The 18,031-nt window shown below is 50.9% G+C and overlaps 6 protein-coding genes across 6 annotated transcripts; 4 read left to right on the top strand and 2 right to left on the bottom strand.

Annotated features, from left to right (window-relative positions):
- The first annotated feature begins 656 nt into the window (after nucleotides 1-656).
- BO87DRAFT_144741 (uncharacterized protein) lies at nucleotides 657-2,382 on the top strand. The gene is made up of 4 exons (XM_025618138.1): nucleotides 657-964; nucleotides 1,019-1,144; nucleotides 1,198-1,266; nucleotides 1,320-2,382. The coding sequence occupies exons 1-4, from the start codon at nucleotides 820-822 to the stop codon at nucleotides 2,342-2,344; spliced, it is 1,365 nt and encodes a 454-aa protein (XP_025476273.1). The 5' UTR covers nucleotides 657-819; the 3' UTR covers nucleotides 2,345-2,382.
- A 2-nt stretch (nucleotides 2,383-2,384) lies between these two features.
- On the bottom strand, nucleotides 2,385-4,301 carry BO87DRAFT_341778 (rRNA (cytosine-C5-)-methyltransferase RCM1). Its single transcript, XM_025620715.1, has 2 exons — nucleotides 4,038-4,301; nucleotides 2,385-3,920 (listed from the first exon to the last, which is right to left on the bottom strand). The coding sequence occupies exons 1-2, from the start codon at nucleotides 4,236-4,238 to the stop codon at nucleotides 2,421-2,423; spliced, it is 1,701 nt and encodes a 566-aa protein (XP_025476272.1). The 5' UTR covers nucleotides 4,239-4,301; the 3' UTR covers nucleotides 2,385-2,420.
- A 311-nt stretch (nucleotides 4,302-4,612) lies between these two features.
- BO87DRAFT_461913 (GNAT family N-acetyltransferase) lies at nucleotides 4,613-5,380 on the top strand (the record flags this gene model as incomplete). Its single annotated transcript, XM_025629133.1, has 1 exon — nucleotides 4,613-5,380. Exon 1 carries the CDS (start codon nucleotides 4,697-4,699, stop codon nucleotides 5,378-5,380), a length of 684 nt encoding a protein of 227 aa, XP_025476271.1. The 5' UTR covers nucleotides 4,613-4,696.
- A 237-nt stretch (nucleotides 5,381-5,617) lies between these two features.
- Nucleotides 5,618-7,389, bottom strand: BO87DRAFT_144721 (FYVE zinc finger domain-containing protein). The gene is made up of 2 exons (XM_025618137.1): nucleotides 6,584-7,389; nucleotides 5,618-6,374 (listed from the first exon to the last, which is right to left on the bottom strand). Exons 1-2 carry the CDS (start codon nucleotides 7,028-7,030, stop codon nucleotides 5,949-5,951), a joined length of 873 nt encoding a protein of 290 aa, XP_025476270.1. The 5' UTR covers nucleotides 7,031-7,389; the 3' UTR covers nucleotides 5,618-5,948.
- Nucleotides 7,390-9,654: 2,265 nt separating this feature from the next.
- On the top strand, nucleotides 9,655-10,971 carry BO87DRAFT_409404 (uncharacterized protein; the record flags this gene model as incomplete). Its single annotated transcript, XM_025626243.1, has 4 exons — nucleotides 9,655-10,094; nucleotides 10,460-10,510; nucleotides 10,619-10,738; nucleotides 10,810-10,971. Exons 1-4 carry the CDS (start codon nucleotides 9,837-9,839, stop codon nucleotides 10,969-10,971), a joined length of 591 nt encoding a protein of 196 aa, XP_025476269.1. The 5' UTR covers nucleotides 9,655-9,836.
- A 3,260-nt stretch (nucleotides 10,972-14,231) lies between these two features.
- On the top strand, nucleotides 14,232-15,004 carry BO87DRAFT_400024 (uncharacterized protein; the record flags this gene model as incomplete). The annotated part of the gene is made up of 6 exons (XM_025625491.1): nucleotides 14,232-14,335; nucleotides 14,578-14,581; nucleotides 14,618-14,678; nucleotides 14,711-14,771; nucleotides 14,882-14,924; nucleotides 14,978-15,004. 6 exons carry the CDS (start codon nucleotides 14,232-14,234, stop codon nucleotides 15,002-15,004), a joined length of 300 nt encoding a protein of 99 aa, XP_025476268.1.
- Nucleotides 15,005-18,031: the final 3,027 nt, after the last annotated feature.

Genomic DNA, 18,031 nt, shown 5'->3' with positions numbered 1-18,031 from the left:
ACCCTCGACTCACTCAACTAACAGTCCCTCTTTCGCTCTACTGCAATTACTGCAATTGAAGCGTCACCATGTCGTGAGGGGAGGGAGTTAATTCAATCATACGTTCGATACGGTTCCGATGGCATATGTCCCGCCGGTACATCCAACGGGTGGCTTGCGAGGACAAGGCGCTGCACTTCAATCATGATTGATCCAGTCTTCCTGCTGCTCTGATATCCGCTGAATCAAACTCCAATATAACCCTGGTCCAACAAACCTGACCTCACGGCGAGAAGAACAGAAGCCAAAGTTAACCGCTGTGCGTGACAATCCCATCCCCCGGAATGCGCGCGCCGAACCTCCGAGCGCGTAACTCTGGCTGATTCCGCTGCCAGAACATCCCAGGGCTGTTGTTGGATCACGATGTGATTCAACTGGTCTTCTCGCCAGCTCACGGTTGAGATTTTTGCATATAACTGTCGTCTTTCTCCTCTTGAGCTGGACTGAACTCATCAACTTCTCTTGTCCAGAGCTGATTCGAAAGGGAGCAGTCGACTGTGTGGACAACGTCCTCAAATTGTGACTTCGTGGTTCTATTTTCTTATATTTTTACTATACTTCTTTTGAGAGGCCAGACCATTGTACCGCACACGTCCCGGGGAAGCTACTTTCATTTCCGACCGTGCATTGTGGAGTGAGGGACCCCTTGCAGGCCCAGTCATACCGCAGTACGTGCCGTGCATTCCATCTTGAGTATCACCACATGCGTGGGCTTGATGAACACGTCTGATTCAATTCCAACAAGGCCTTCCATCGCGGAACATCATTTCACAATCCACAATGTCGAGTGAAGTTGGCCGACCGACGCTAAGCCAATCTTCCAGTAATGGGGAGCCCAAGTGCACCCTTCCTCTGGAGAAGGTGTTCTCCATTCAGATAGGAACTGAGCTCTTCCGTCTCTCGGGAGCTTCAATTGCTTCCGATGGTCAGTCGATCCGAACCAGTCCCCCTCATGCTGTTCCTTGCTAAACTTGTGAAGCGCCATCATACTTTTCCCGCTTCTTCGAGGAGCAGCTTCGCCTGAACGGAGACATCTTCAACGTCAGGACCCTATATATCGACCGGGATCCCACCACATTCAAGGAGATTGCCAGGCATCTGCAAGGTAAGTAGCACGTATCGCAGAATGTAGCGTCTCAACTAACTGTCAGCAACTAGGCTACCATATACAGCCCAAAGATGGGCCACAGTTCGTCAAGTTCTTCGCGGATGCCCAATTCTATAGCCGTAGGAGACCCCGTCCTTAACATCATTGAGAAAGCAAGTACTGACACCACCAGTTCCTCGATTGATCTCCCAACTCTTCGAGTCGGAGATCTTCGTCCGAATTGGCGGTCACAACTTCCAGATTCCTCGCGATATCTTCTCTAGCTCAGGGGATTCGCCGAATTTCTTCACGTTGGGATTCGCCGCCTTCTTCGCCTCGCCACTGGAAGTATTTCCCGGGCTGGACCGTCAAGGCCTCCTGCGACCTCCAGCAATCACCCCACCCAGCGTCCCCAGCCGCTCGGGTGAGGTCTTTGCGCAGCTCCTCCATCTCCTTCGCGGATATCCTTTGGATATTCGAAACGAAGCGCATCGTGCAGAGCTCCTGCGGGATTGTCGCTACTTCCATCTGCGCGGTCTAGAGCAGCAGCTCATCCCGCACCATATCAGCTTCAACCCTATCCGCAAACGGGATGAGATTGTCATTCGACTCGAGGACGTCCGTCGGTCGGGCATCGACGTAGAAGACATCGCTCTTCCTCCCGGCCACACTCAGGCCGACACCATGTCGGCAGCCCTGGTTACTTACTCTCGCCCGTTTGTCGATGATAAGAAGTACGATCTGATCCTCGAGATAGGAGACGATAGCACCATCCTCGACATCACCAGCAGACGTCCCACCTTTTTGGGCTCCACGAAAGCCCGCGTGAGCAGCCTTCTGCAGGTGATAGTGGGGAAGAAGGGCGACCAGAACCGCCCAGCGGGACAAAAAGAGAGTGCACCGGAAGACCGTCTCTGGGCCTCTCTCTCAATGGATACCGACATGACCGTCGACGGGGAAAAGGAGTACTTCCCCGACATTCTCCGGGACAGCATGTCCGGCTCGGAGAATCTGTCAGAGGAGCCGTCGAGGAAGCGCAAGCGCGTTGAAGAGGCGTCCATTGATCGTCCGTGGATTGTCCGCAACGGACAGTGGCGGCTGTGCATGCAACCGAGGGCCAAGGGAGATGGGATGGATATCGTCATGATTGCAGTGAAGTTGGAAGTGTATACGTTGCAGCGAACACGGAATAAGCAGAGGAAGTTCCTCTCCTCTTGATTTCGTTCTATACATGACTTTGCTTTTATACTGTACATGTCCCGTTTTACTTTTACTTTATGATAGACCCATGAACTCAGTCCGAGAATCCCTCCCACTCGTCTTCCCCTTCTTCATCCTCTTCCAACTTCTCGTCCACCTCAACCTCATTCTGCTCTGCCTTAATCTCCCCGTCTACATCCCCATCCCTCACAAACCCAGCAACAAAGAACCCCCCAGTCCCCTCCTCATCCCCAGGCCAACACCGCAAACACCCCTCTAACTCCTCATCCGACAGCGTCACCTCAACCCCTTCACCACCAGTAGCAGCACCGCCCTCAACCACCCTCTCCTCCCTAACCCCCCTATGCACCCACTTCCTCATCCCGACAGGCTGCTCATCCCTCCTGAGAACCCTCCATCCACGCGTCTTCGCCACCTCCGAGGCCAAAATCCTCGAAACCACCGCCTCATTCTCCAACAAATGGATCGAGCACGTACTATACGTCACCCTCGTCGCGGCAGGGAAACTCAGCGCGTGCTCTACAATCCGCGTCTGCAGGTTCGATAGCTTGATGAGGCGCTCCTCCGTCATACCGGTTACTGGGACGTCGTTTTCATCCGTTGCCGAGGGAGATTCTGTCGTCGTCGTCGTGGGAGGTTTCTTTCCTTCGCGGCTGTCGTCCTCGTCGTTGGCGCGACGCTTGCGCTTTTTCCCTGTCGAAGAAGAGGAGTTTGTAGTAGACTCGGGGAGTGTAAGCTTAGGCACGTCGTCACGACCGATGATCCCACTTCCGGAGCAGCTCGGGTCGAGGAGCAGGCCTGAGACGTTTTCAAAGCGGGGATCGGTGGGATCCAGGGCGAGGAAATCCTGTCCTGGGAGGACGGTCACCATTGTGTCTGCGCCGGCGGTCGAGACCATCTTCTGGAGGGTTTTTGCTCGGTTGGGAGATTGGTCCATTGAGAAGATGTGGTAGGTCCCAGTTCCCTTGTTATGATTTTGTTGCTGCTTCGCCAACAACGAGGCCATATGCGTGGTCTTATTCCCCGGCGCAGCACACCCATCCAACAATCCACCACCATCATCCCACCCCTCATCCTCATCCCCAACAAGCAAATACGCAGGAAAGCAACTCGCCTTATCCTGCAATATAATCTCCCCGTTCTTGTACGCCGGCGACGACGTAAACTCCGCTCCCGGCGCAACGGCGATCAAATCCGGGACATGGGGGTCAAGAACCATTCTCTTCAGGAGGGTTAGCTCCGCTAGTGACGAGACCTGTTCGTAGCCTGCGAACGTGGTGGAGAGCTGTTTCTCCAGCGTCGTGCGGATGTTGTTTACTCGTACCCAGCGCGGGTAGATTGCCGTGGATATGCCTGCTGCACCCTGCAGAGCGAGCTTCTCCCTCGCGATGGCATCTTTCAACGCCGGGATCGTGGCGCATCCGCGTCGCACTCGCGCTTTGGTGAATTCGCCGCGGAGACGGGTCTTGTGTCGCTCGATGGTTTGGCGCAGGGGGTGGGTGGATTTGGCGGCCAAGCCGGATTTGGCGAGGAGAAGGTCGTGTACGAGGAGGAGGGAGAGGAGGGGGGTGAGCTGGATTCAGTTGGGCTTGGTTAGTATTCTCAGGATTGGATTGCTTCGTGGGTGTGTTGAGCAGGCAGGCAGGCATGGCTGGTATGTGTGTATATGTGGAGGTATGTGTGTATGTACCTTCGGCTCAAGTTTGAGTATCCCCGCTGCTTCTATTACTTCCTTGAGGAGAATGTCCCATTTCGAGGCTTCGATGATGAGGGCGTAGATTTGCGCCGGGGCGGATTTGATGTTGCGGGCGTTGTAGATGCGGGATTTGAAGGAGCCGCCGGTGGTGGAGGGGGCCGTGAGGATGGAGACGGCGTCGTAGTAGAGGGACATGATGGGAGAGAAGTGATGGTTATTGCATGGTAGAGTTGTCGATATTGTGAGTTGCGATGCGATGCGATGGAAAAGGAAAACTTGATGTTTGCATTGTTTGGTTGGGTTATCGCAGTAGATAAATCACCAAGTAGTTGAATTGATGAACTACGTTCAGATCAAGTATCCAAATACCAAACAAATAACCAAATAAATATCTTACTCCTATCTCTATTAGTAAGTCTAGGTAGCACAAGAGGTAAGTAAGTACTATGGCAAACACTCCCAACCCTATCACGTACAACCAAACACGAGGCACATAAATAGTTGGAATAGGCCTTATCTCCGCATCTCCGTCCGATCTATACTTAAACCCGCATATCCCCCATCCCACACAATTCCCTCCACCTAGGCACCTACAATCTCACCAACTCCCTCCACACCTCCCTAAAACACCACCTCTACGCCCCTGAAACACAATGTCTACAACCACCAAACAACCCTCATTCACCACAACCCTCATCCCACCCCCCGGCCCCTCCTCCAACCCACCACTCACCGTCCACCCACCAACAACCACCCTCGCAACCCCCACGGACCCCCTAACCACGGCCCTCCTCATCCGCCGGGACGTCTTCGTCCATGAGCAGAACTGCACGCCGGACGGTGAAATCGACTCGGATGATCCGCGCAGCTGGCAATGGGTAGTCTACGCACACCAACAACAAGACACCGAAACCACCACCCCCACCCCGGTGGCCGTTATCCGTCTTGTCCCACCACCCCACGCACCGCATGAGATCCTCACGCACCCTGAAACAGCGTCGAGTCTCCCCAAATGGGATCTGAAAAGCGAGCCGTATGTGAAACTGACGAGGGTGGCGGTGGTCAAGGAGTGGAGGGGTTATGGGCTGGGACGCGTGTTGGTGGATGAGGCGCTAAAATGGGCGGCGCATAACCCGGGGGAGATTGAACGGGCGTTTAGGGGTGTTGCTGGGGTCGAAGGGGAGTGGAAGGGGTTGGTCTTGGTGCATGCGCAGGTGCAGGTGGAGGGGATGTATAAGAGGTTGGGGTTTGAGACGGATGAGGCGTTGGGGAGGTGGGATGAGGAGGGGATTGAGCATGTGGGGATGTGGAGGAGAGTGTCTGTTGGGTCTTCTTAGATTTGGGGAGTCGTGTGTATATAGTGTATGTATTGAAGGGATGTTAAGAGGATAGATCTACATGTGGGTATACAGCTACGTGGATAGAGTGTTGGTTGGTTGGTTATTGAATAAGTCTATTGCATATCATGATGATGTCAAACTCCACAGCTCATAAAGTAAACTTCACACCGAAGCGAAAAACAAGGAACCAACAAAGAGATCGCCGCGCATAAGCAACCATGACGGGGTATCCTGAGTAGTAAAAGGAGAACAAGATTAAGAAAAGAAGCCCCCCGCATCTCTGTCGACGATCTGTCGCAGCTCACAAATAAAGAAGAAATCAAACGCCCGTAAAGCCCATTAGCCATTAATCCGCAATTCATCCGAGCAAACTCCAAGCAATGACCGAAACCGTTGGAAAAAAAAAAAAAAACAAACCCACACGGTGTAAAACAGAAGCGAAAAGCGACAAAAAGTATGTTCTAAAACAGGTATGTATGAAGTGAAGTTGCTTCCCAATGTCGTAGTGTCAATGGACATGGGTGGTATGGACATGTTGTTCATCAGCCGTAGTTGTCGTAATAGTTTAGAAAGTGCTCCAGTTCCAGCCACGAGGGACGCTGGCGGCGATCTCGGTGCTCTGGGCCAACACTCCGGTCAGGGCAGGCTTCGCATTCTCGTCCGGCGAGATATCCGAGCGGTCGGAGGCGGTATTGTATTCTTCATTGTCACTGTCGGAGGCTCTGCTTTGGGCATCGAGCAGGCTCTGGATCTTGCTCAGGCGCTCGGTACGAGACTCCTCCCAGCGCTGGTAGGCGCTCCAGCAGAGGTCGCATGCGCGGGAGGGAACTCCATCGGGGTGGAAGCGAGCATTCTGATCAAGCGGGACGACATGAGGAGTGTGGGAGGAGCAGAAGACATGGCCGCAATGGCGACAGTGGTGACGACGAAGGAAGAGACCGAAAGAGGAGCGGCAGGTAGGAGAGTCGCAGTTGGGGGAAGCAGAGTCCGCCTGTTGGGAGGTTTTGTTAGCACAAGTTCATTTTTGCTTCTTTGCAAGGGGGTTTGTTGCAAGGCTGCCTGGATGTCGTCATGGCGATCACGCGATATCGCGCAACGCAATAATGGCGCGACCCGGAGCTCGGCTTGCGTCATGACAACACTATATAGTAGACGCGTCCACCCAGGGGCAAAGGGACTGAAGAAGTTGGTTTCACTTACTTTCCAGTGATCACGAGTGGGAAGACCAGTGACCTCACCCAGGTGCTCATTTTTCATCCATTCATCCTCTGCCAGCTTGCTGACAGCAGGACCGCTGTTGTAGCTCTCCATGGTCGAACGACGAGTAACAGGTGCACCAACTTCGCCCTCGTTCAGACTGTCGAGAGAACCGTGAGAACCGTGAACGCTGCGGGGAGGAGTCGGGGGAGAAGAGGCCTTCTGGGGACGCTCAGTCGGGCGCAAGGCAGCAGGAACGTAGAGAGGGCCCTTGAGGGGACGAAGTTGCTTCGACTGAAGCGGCAAGTGCTGATAGCGAGGAGAGGTAGGAGAGTTATTTGCGGGAGAGGTCTCGGCCGAGTTGACAGGAGAGGGATGGCCGTAGACGGAGATTTGCTTGCCAGTGAAAGCAGGGGCAGTAGTAGTCGCAGTCACAACGTGGGTAGCCATTTGAGATGATATCAGGTGTTGAAATATTGAGAAAGAATTTGGGTAGAAGGTGGAGGAGATGTTGGTTATCAAGTGTTGGTAGAGTGGAGAGTAGTTGAGAGGATGGAAGTCAAAAGTAGAAGATAAGGTGACAGTAGACCAAGTACTAATAGCAGCGGATGTTGAGGGAATTATGAATTATCGCTTTCAGTAAGGTGTCGAGTGAATCGATGGGTTATGATGCCAACAGTAACCAGAGGATTAGATCAGTTAATGGCCATTGACAGAGTAGCTGGACGGAACCAGAAGCGCATCGCAGTGGCAAGCGGGAGAGTGGTGGGATAAAGTTCGCGATGACGCTGGGATCTGGAGATAGGCGATATAGAGAGGATCGATCCAGGGAATCGGGGTTGCAGCACAAGCAAACCGCGTGGGGGGTGGAGTGGAAGTAAGTGAGTCAATAGTGAGATGATAAAATTGTTTAAGTAGTGGGTGGGTGGTACTCGAAACGAATCGGGACGAGTGAAGGGGAAGGGGGAGAAGCAGGTGATAATGGTGGGCGATGAAGGGCTACTAATAAGAGAGCGAGACTCTACTCCTACAGGACACTCCCAGCAGGAATGAATGAATTATTAAGTGGCATCCGCCGGACGGGGATGGGGGAGTGGGTGGAAAATGGAAATGGGCAATAGGGAATGGGCGATTTTTTGCCATGCATTGTGGAGATGCGCTAGTGGATGGAGACCCCGATGATAATAATAATTATCATCATCCTTGAACACGCTAAATTAACCCGACGAGCAGCGCAGTCTCGTCTGCTTGGACTCGATAGGTAGTTCCGACGGCGGCTTAGGTTGAGGCTAGAAAGTCCCGAAGAAAGGCAGGGAGTGGAGCCGTTGGAGGATCGGAGGCGACCTTACACTCCCAGAAAGTTACGCTTGATCGTGACGATAACTGACTTGAAGTTACTTTCCCTACCCTAGTACCTACTTACACTGTAAGTAACAAAGGGGGAATATTATTACTCGACTTTTACTGGATGTATCTACTACGACTTGAATGTTACTTTACTTTTGGGGATCTTATTTGCTTCTTCGGATAATATTCTCCTCTCTTTCTCACCCCTTTCGCCCTGCAAGATGTCATAAGAATGTGATCGTGACCTACTGATAGTTCATCTTATTTCACGTTTCTTTCCTTTTCCCATACTCATTTCTTACTCGACTAACCATTGTTTTTCCCCTGACGAATCCGTTGCCGAGGACTGGAGGGAAAATCCAGGAGATTTGTTTGGAACTGGACGGACTCCCCGATCGTCCGGCGTTACCAATCCGTAACAGCAGATCGGACGGATTCAGGTTAGACTAACCCCAAACCAGCACGGCATTTTACCGAGGCCGCCCTGAGAAAGAGAAGATAATCTCCAAAGCCGGGATTTAGACGAATATCGGATACTACGCCGGAGTGTTACTCTGCTGGGTGTTTCCGATTGTCTTAATAGTTGGTATTATTATGATGGGGGATAATGATGACGAGAGATGCAATATACTCGCTACCCTGTATACCGGCAATTCCTCCGTGATAGTCATATGAAAATGAAAATAAAGGTAATACATCCAATCTATCTACTTCTGCCCGGTTCTTGGCAGATTCATGACATTTGTACTGCCCGTCCACGGTAATATCCAGACTGGACGGAGGATGGCTGCATCGCCAACCAGTCAATACCACTCGATATCCATTCATTCCTTCCCCCCTTCCGCCGAAAGTCATGATGACAACAACCATACACACACCACACCCCCCCTGCTCTCTCTTGACCGCCTCTTGCTTCCCACCCGCACTGGGCATTCCTTCGATCGAGGATCTTCCGTATCTTTTCCCCTCCATACCGCCCATCGATGATTCATTCATCCCCGCGGTATGCACAGGGCGGCCCAGAGTCAACCTTGTATCATCCTTTTCCAACTCTCGACCCTGAGGCAATCAAGTATGCATCCCGGTCTAGTGGCAACAGGACTTGGAACACGGTATCATCATCGAAAATGGATTAATGCCCGCATCTGATAACTTTCCCCTTTGAGCCATCTCCATTGTTCCTCCCCCCACTACTCCTCACGATGTACACAGCTGTCCCCATTATTCTCCCCTTCTCCAAACCCACCAACTGCCAACATCACTCACTCTGCTGTAAGCACGGGAGTCTACCGTGCAAGGTACCACAATTAATCATGAATGAGGGTCCGCTTCTCCATTAAAAAAAGCGGACACCTAACGCGGACTCCAACCGCCATCGGATAGACTGCTTTGTAATAGTGGCAGCTGAAAGAGAGACAGACACACTGACACAGACAGAGAGACACGCCTCTGAGCGACGGCTACAGACCACGGAACGCTCGACCGGTGGATCTCCCATCAAATCAAAATAGGGTGGTTTCTCATTGGCAAGCGGACTCCACCCGAGGTAGAGACCCACTGGCCGCCTTGACCGCGATGACTTGCTCTCTTAGGAAGAGTTCACGAGACCAACTGCTAGTACTACTGTGTACATGGGTGTTCCCTTCCCAAAGCCTCGGAAGTAGAAATGGTCTATCCTATTTCCAATGATCACGGGAAGGGGAGTCAGTGTGCAGTTACCACTTACTACAGTACTACTACTATTTACATATCCACACATACATCCACTGCTATCCCCATCCCCTTGCAAGCAAGACTCCATCAAGTCCAACGTCTTTCTGGCGGTGACAGACCGACCGTTGTGTCCGACTGCTCTCCCGTGCCAATCAATCCGATCGGATAAGAAACAGGGTGGTGAAGGGGAGATGAGATGGAACGGAAAGCATGGACTGGGTTTGGGTTGGATTGGATGGATGGCTGCTCAGAATGGGGCCTTTGCACCGGTGGGAGTGGAAACCAATTAGCTGGAGAACCGCTTTTCCCAAAGTCGGTGGATTCCTTGAACCTCGCCTCCGGATTGGAGTCCTCCTGCAGCTCGTTATCGCTGCACAATGATTGGCTGAAATGGTCTTGCCACGTTGCCATTGGTCAGTGCCCCTCCAGGCCAGCACGGACAGTCCCCGAACGAGTCGCCTCTCCAGGGCGTCTCTCCTACTGTGCACTATAACTTTCATGACTTGGTGTCTTTGTCGGGCAAACTGCCTCGAGCAGATTATGTAACAGATACAACAAACCGCGTCGCGTGTAGACACCTTCGGTACCGCTTCGGGTTAGCGCTTCCGGTGCACCTCGGCCGTTGAGCCTTTGACTTGCCGCTGTCGACTTTCTTCGGCTTTCCCTGCGCCCGTGGTGGATGCTCCTGACTATTGAAGCTGTGATGATTGGACTGGTCTCGTGGATTTGGGCCTGTCAAATTATTCATGGCGGCACACGACCGAGGCAAGTCAGTATTTTGATTGCCTGCCCCGGTGTGCAACTTGGTGCTATACCCAGCTGAAACCCGCCTCGAATATTCTAGTCGGCCTTAGTCTAGCAGCCGCTACGGTGAGTCTAAATCGGCAGAGGATCCCACTCCTGACAGGCCGCGTGCTGGTTGGTGCAGACGTGCAGCTCAGGATGTAAGACATCCGCGGACTTACATGCACCGTACAGCCTGGCTGTGAACTATCCTCAAGGCACATCCCTGCCGCTGCAGCTCTAGACCGGGTGCGAGGCGGTGGCAGGATGTACCTAGTACCTGACTACTCAGGATCCCTCCCTGGCACCAGAGAGGCATCCAGGAATACTAGCTGCTTCATTTGTCCAGCTTAGGAAATGACGACGATGGCTTTGTTTTCGAGCAGGGATTCAAGCAAGTTAGGAACTATAAATGCTGCTCGTTATATGGAAGCGCCTGGAAAATGCGCTTGCGTCTCAATTTCGAGGCGATTCGATACGATCGTGAAGCAGGCCGCTTAAGCGCTTCGCCGGATCGACCGCTAAGTAGACATCAAACACGGATGTAACCCAGAGCAAGGCTCCTGCGTTAGGAACTGATAACTGAGGCGACTCCGTGTTTAAGCGCCAAGCTAAGCATCAAGAACAGTCGATCCATCAGATTAGGAGTCCGACGGGTTTGATCACCCTTTCCCAGCAACCAGGTACATCCCTCCCTCTTGAGATGAACCCATCCTACTACGTACTCCGTATCGAGCTTCCATACGAACAGAGCAAAACAAAAACAACGCTCTTCAGACGGTTGGGAACTGCCAACCAATCATATCCACCCTATCAATAATAACGCGGGAACCGTACTGTATACGAGTCCCTTCCCCCCATCCTCAACCACACGAGGAGGAGACGTGGTTAATTCTCGGCATCTCCAAACCCTACCATATCCGCGTAGCCCGACACCATCCCCAACCCCGAACCACGGTTCAACGCAGAGCCGGACAGACAGCTCAACGTCGATCCCACCCGAACAGGCAATCTCATCGAACACTCGTCGAAGCCTCCGTGCCCGAGAATTGCCCCTCACCGAGGAATCGCCTGCCCGGCCGTCCCTCGAAGGCAAAAATTCGAGGCGATGAACAACGATGATCCGAACATCACTGGCGGTGGATGTCTGGGCCAGGGCGAACCGTACACATGATACGATCAGTGATCAGTAGAAAAAGTGGATGTGCATACGTGCCACAACTCACTGCCACTAGACTAAACTTACTAGACACAGCCGAGCCGACCAGACCAGCCTAAGATAAGCCAGTCCTCTGTAGAGTGTAGATAGGCAGTGCTGGGGCAGCGAACCAATGTTTGCGATGGAGACCGAGACCGCGTAGTCTAGTTCAGTTGTTGGGTTGACTCCGTACCACTCGTGGATGTTTGTTTGTTGTTTACAACCTTAAAATAGAGTCGAGTATACGTATGTCGCTTGGCTGTTGTTTCTTCTAACGGTGAAACATCATCTTCGTTAATTCGTCCTGAGGTTAACGCATGCCAAATAATAATAATAATCTCTTTTGTTTTTAGGTGCTCCTTGTGTAACCATCACCAGGAGATTTTAGTCCGCTGCAGAACTGCAGCCCAATTATTGGGTCGCTGCTTCATCCGATGCATCCGGATCCTGATCGGGTTAGATCGGTTGGCTCTCAGCGTCCTCTTCACATTGGAGTTAGGATTAACGTTCACCTTGCTTGTTTGGGCGTTGTATGGCATACACTCCAATTTCAATTTATTCTCCATTTGATTGCATCGTAACCCATATCAACTAAGCAGGGGACTTTGCACTTGTGCATATATATGCACTGGCACTATGTAACACAAATATATACAGCTGAGATTGAGCCGTTACCCCTCCAACACAACTTGGACATCAATTGGTAGCATAACGATGAGGTCTCGTCTAAGTAAGTACCACTGGATACTACTGAAGAGATGATGGTTATTCAATCCTAAAATAAACACCAGCAGTATCACGACCAGTAGCAGTCTCAATATACCCCCCAAGATAATTAATTAACCTACATTATACACAATCCAAACCTACCCAACCCCCTCATCACCACACACCACTACATAACTATTAAACACTGAAAGTACGAAAGCCAAATCTAGCACTCAAGCAGCAGCTCACTATTCACCAGTGGAAATCAATATGCTGATCACTGCACCCAAAGCCTCAAACTTCCCTTCCGTGCTCCCCCCAAGCGAAGTAAAAAATCTAAAGCTATACGAATAAGGCTGGCTATCAAAACCTACTTTGTCCTGCCCAATCTACTACCCATCATCCCGGGAAGTCAAAAAAAGTACGAAGGTGTGCGCTTTGATGATGGCGCACGGTTGCTTGTGGTATCTGTGCTGAAGCTTCTGGGTTGGTGGTGAGGTAATAGGTAGATAGCTAGCTAGCTGGCGATGGATGGGATTGAAGGAGCGAGGAGAAAAGGTTTTGGGCTGCAGTGCTGTGGATACAGTCCAGTTTCCTTAGGGATTTGTGGGAGACAAGGAGTGAAGTACTACAAGTCTTTGTATGATTTGGATGGTCTGAAACTGGATATGTATTTACTGGAATTCGTGTCTGAGTATAGAAATGCCAAAGGGTAATATTATAGGTACTCCTCTCTCTCTAATACCAGTGCTGGATGGACATATTCAGTAGTTTTAGACACCGTCAATACTGCCTGTATACTTACAAAACAAATAAACATCTCTTGGTTCAATACCAGATACCATCACATGCTATTGTTTAAACGAAGGTCAAGAAGAAGACCAACTCATCAGCACAGATACTACTAGTCACATCCCTGTCTCTCTCTGGAATATACTCCCTTAGTTACCCCGCCACGAATGCCACCAGAGTCCCGCTACTCCGATGATGGCGACAGTATCGCCGCCTTCGGACATAACAGTGATTCTTTGACAGAAGACATACAGTAAATTCCCGCAACCGAGGAGGCGGGATCTAGATCGAGATCGAGCTGGATGTGTCAGCGGCAAACGAGGGTAGATGGATATCTAGGCGAGCTCCTATTCTTTGCCGGTGTATTATCATAGTGAATTTGTCAAGCATCGACTATTTTGAATTGACGCGGAAGCACTAGTCCGAGTTGGTTTCCTCAGGCGTTGGATCTGTCTCGTGACCGGCATGGATTAGTGTTGTTTCTTGTTGCTGTGGCGGTGGCCACTAACCATCTACCATCTGCATAGTATCCATCCACTCGATTTAGTTCCTCTCAGCTGGGGGCAAATGGCAGAATGGCGTGTCTTGTTCTGCAGGCGACCGGCAGGCGACCGGTGAATACTAACTTCACTAACTAACAGAGGGTCTACAGTCCACATAGGTGATAGTCTAGACAAGGCTGTCCTGCTCTACGGCTTGTTGTTGATGCCCAAAGCGTCAATGGCGGGGTGATTTCCAGTTACCCCTCACACAACTTTTCTTTGATTCTCACCGCAGCCCCTCTTCCATCTATGATAGACACTCGCCAGCCGCGTCTGGCCGTCATTAGCGCTGCCTCAAGTGACATCACTACGGTGTTCCTCTTTTTGAGATACAGATGGATACATTGCACTTGAGTTGAGCGCTCATGCACCTACCGGCCGCACGGTGAGTTGTTCTGTCTTCAATGCTGATGATCTAGTGCGGTGGAGTACCTATCGGCCGAGTACATACACACATCCTGGAATCCCGTCTGCTGCATACCTGGTATCTGGAGATAAGATCGGAAGAACCCCGCAGTCTGCCATCGTCCACATCTGCTGACTGACTGACTGACATTCATCCTCGTCAATGGGGTCAAGCATGGATCCCTCAGCCACAGAGGCCAACGACCGGGCCGAGCAGGGTCAGCCTGACAAAGAAGGACCGCTGCGCTCGGAAGATTGCCAACTAGGGTCTCTGCAGCCATACTGAGTCACGCGTGAACTCCCGCCCCCTCTTTGTTCCGATCTCTGTCGATACGAAGTGTACATAGTCGACTTTCCGACTCTGGCCGTGCCTTGTCTACAAGCTAGAACTGCACGCATCCGGACGCGCGGGCAGACGGACACGTGTCGGCCGTCCAGTATGCAATCCGTGCGTCATCTGAGGGCGGCCATGGGCTCGGGACCAAGGCAGTAAGCATACCGGCATCCAGCCAGGTCAGGTTCAATGAGCATTGACCTGTTCCGTCCAAGAATGATGTCTTACATCCAGCTGTCACCGCTATAAGCTTCAAGGCCCGGTTCAAGTTGATGGGTGTGTGTATATACCCCGCATCCTGCAGCTAGCCTGCTCTGGGCCTGCCCGGACACATGCTGCTCATCTGCTTGGGATGTTACTCGTCCAATCGTGCTGGCTAGATTATTTACACATCCGGCTGTCTCTAGCTTTTGACACGTGTGAACCTGGGGCTATCGCGGGTATGTCTTCTTTGATAACCTGCGACAAGTCATCCAGAGTGTGCGAGAGGTCATAGTCCGTGCCAGGACGCATGGCGCGCGGGTGATGACCATAGCTGTTATCCATCGGGACGTGCACGATGTTGGGTGTCGTAGGCTATCATGAATATCGAATTCCAATGACGCCGCTGTGTTCTGCCCAAAGGTGGTAAATTGTAGGATACAGTCCTTCAGATAGCTTCCAGGCATGGCATCGTCGCCGTTTCACATGACAGTAGGACTAACAGAACAGCCGCCATGGCACACTGTCTCGACTGGCCCATTGTAGTAACCATTGCAAAGGATTCATTCACATATCATTCTGCTTGACTTGGGCTTGGACGTCTTCACTTGCCCACCTCAGATCGCTACAGCCCCTCACATAATATTTCTGTTCCTTTGTCAAGCCATCGCTTATCCAAGACGTCGCTGAGATGTGTCCAGCGAGACATGTGTCAATCACTCTGGATGTACGAGCCGACTAGTCACAGTGTCTATAGTGAGCTGCAAGAGTGCAAGTCAATCATTTTGAGATATTGCAAGTTATGCATGCTTACTGCCTCTATCTCAACTCATCATTAGGACGAAAATGCCATCAATCTCATCACTCATTTCGAATCAGACCTGTGTATCCTCAACCCAACTACTATGAGCGATAAGCTACCAGATAGTGCCATCTATGTAAGGCCCGTAGAGCAACGGCAGTCAAGGAATTGCCAACCGTGTCTCATTTCACCCGAATTGCCAGCCCCTCCTACTTGCCTTGCTCGAGACAGACAGTCTGATATCCCAAACAGACCCGAATCTCGTAATTCGGTTGAGAAGCCAGTGGCGCTCTAGCCAATGGATACACCATATATGAACATGAACATCAGTATCTGACCAAGACGTCTATTTCAGCGGATTGACCTTAAGATTGCTACGAGCTGGACATATATCCAGCCGAATATGACATCGAATGTTGAGTAAGGGGTATGTTTGATGAGTACTATGCATATTGAAGGATGCTGCAGATACCGCAAGTACATTCTCCATCACGAAAGTAAACCTCAACCTCCTGATTCTTATGTTTTCCTCCCCCAGATTCACACTGAGAAGATCACAACTTCGATGCTATCCAGAGCTTCCCACAACCTGTTCTCCTGTTCATGGAGCTACCCCAGTCCGGGGGACCAAAGCAAAAGAGTACATTCGTCAGGTATGTGCAATTTCGGCGTGGAAGGGCTGGCATTGTGAAGAATGATCTCACTTCGACAGTGCCTTTCTCTTCATCACCAATGTAAGAAATTGAAGTTTCTGAATAGACCACCTTTGCTAGTTTTCTTGAAGATGGATGCTATGCCAGAACTTTTGTGTCCAAGTAGATCAAGACAGATATATAGTGTTTTGTAGACATGGAGCAGGAAAGTGAGATGTATTACTATGATGATATGTGTTGGATACTCGTATGTCTATCTGCCACTAACAGATCACAAATACTAATCCATTCTTTCATTTTCCAAACATTTTATGAGGTCTCATGTGCAGGCAAGTTAGGAAATAGGCTAGGGTCAATAACTACGAGTATGAAACTAGCACACCGTACCAGGAACCGAGACGAAGGCAGGCGTTCATCTGTGGGATCTAGTCTGGTGCCTCTGGGCTGAAATATCTTCTGATCCCCTGCCCATCCTTTACCCGATGTCAAAGACAGCCAATGTTTCAATCCGTGAGCAAAATAGTATCCCTGCACCATTTGAAACCACCAGCTAACCGAAACGACCTCTCTAGCTGCAGACAGCTAGTCTAATTCCACTTTCGCTAAACCAATGCTCACTCTACACAAACTTACAAACCTCGAAGAGAAATCTCCCTACAGCCCTGTGCTCTAGACCCAACCCTCGCTAACCAACATCCGACCATCCGACCATAGAAATCCAAACACAAATCGACGAGGTCCAGAATCCAAAGCAATGAATTAAACTTCAACCAGTCTCAATCTTAGCGTGTCGGAGCGCACTCAATCCCCACCGCGGAGGATATTTGAACTCCACTAGCGCAGCGTCCGTCTTACGCAGCATTTTAGCAAGTTAAAAGAATCTAAATCAATGAGGCAGGACGAATCATGTTCCTTCAGTTTCAGGGTTGCCTGGCTGGGAGTGGAGTCACTTTTACTTAACTCCATGCGTGGTTTCAAACTAGTTCAGTAGTTATCGCGGATGATGGCCGATTGCGGTGACAAATTGGTTTGGCTAAGCGGATATACTACTGCCCCGGGATGATCTGTGCTCAGGGGTTCGGTCCGGGCGGCCCTCGGTTGCTTGGCTTGCTGGTGGTCCACGGATATAACATGCTTTGGGTATGTGATGTTGAGTGGTGAGTGAGGCTGTGAGGGTCGTGATACAGATTGATGGGATCGTGACTGCTGGTCAAGTAGTGCTGTGTGATGCTTTGGTTTGTTTGTAGGCAGACTCCACGGTCATATGAGATGGGTTGGGCTAGTGGTGGAAACGGAACGGCCTCTTTTGTCAATAGACTAGCCTTATGGTTAGCTTCGTGTCAAGTTGATTAGTTTGCTATGGGATTAATTGGTCTGCTTGGCAAGAAAAGTGGCTGGCTAACATTTTACCGGTAGGGTGTTGAGTTGAGTGTTGGGTGCGTGTCTCTCGCAGTCTTCACAGCTGGAATTGCTTCATAAGTACCTGGATCTAGGACTTGGCAGGCTATTATTCGGGCCTTAGCCATCAAGCATGGCTAATTCTAACAGTCGCCTATTAGTGTCCTCAGCAGTAGGTGGACGTTGAGCCAAATCATGATGGCGGGATCAGGACACTGCGAGGGACAGAGGCAAGATGGAGGACGACCATTGACAGTTAAAATGACATTCTAAACATGCGGATAGCATTTCCACCAGTCGTGGTATTTGACAAGGGGTAAGTAGACAGGGTTGATGAGCTCCAGGCACTGCACTCAACCTCATAAGCTTTGCTCGTTGTCGCCGATGATGTGGCGAAACCTCCCGCCAGAGTTGCCGGCAAGGGATAACCATGTAGGGCTCGCTATTCGAATGAGTGTCAAGGCAAGTTATCCATAACCAGCACAGTTCTCTGTATACTGTAGAATTGTTACACCGATTATGTGCTGTCCATTGAATAGAACTGTTCATCTTACAGTTCAATTCACAATCTGGTG

Source organism: Aspergillus neoniger, assembly GCF_003184625.1.
Source record: "Aspergillus neoniger CBS 115656 unplaced genomic scaffold BO87scaffold_33, whole genome shotgun sequence".
Lineage (NCBI taxonomy): Eukaryota > Fungi > Ascomycota > Eurotiomycetes > Eurotiales > Aspergillaceae > Aspergillus > Aspergillus neoniger.
The sequence above is the reverse complement of the archived record's forward strand: the minus strand, read 5'-3'. Positions and strand labels throughout refer to the sequence as shown.

Coding starts and splice junctions, on each gene's coding strand:
- BO87DRAFT_144721 (XM_025618137.1), bottom strand. CDS start 7,030: ATGGCTACCCACGTTGTGACTGCGACTACTACTGCCCCTGCTTTCACT. Junction 6,375..6,583: donor CCACTCGTGATCACTGGAAA/GTAAGTGAAACC, acceptor ACCTCCCAACAG/GCGGACTCTGCTTCCCCCAA.
- BO87DRAFT_144741 (XM_025618138.1), top strand. CDS start 820: ATGTCGAGTGAAGTTGGCCGACCGACGCTAAGCCAATCTTCCAGTAAT. Junction 965..1,018: donor AGCTTCAATTGCTTCCGATG/GTCAGTCGATCC, acceptor AAACTTGTGAAG/CGCCATCATACTTTTCCCGC. Junction 1,267..1,319: donor GGATGCCCAATTCTATAGCC/GTAGGAGACCCC, acceptor TGACACCACCAG/TTCCTCGATTGATCTCCCAA.
- BO87DRAFT_341778 (XM_025620715.1), bottom strand. CDS start 4,238: ATGTCCCTCTACTACGACGCCGTCTCCATCCTCACGGCCCCCTCCACC. Junction 3,921..4,037: donor TACTCAAACTTGAGCCGAAG/GTACATACACAC, acceptor AACTGAATCCAG/CTCACCCCCCTCCTCTCCCT.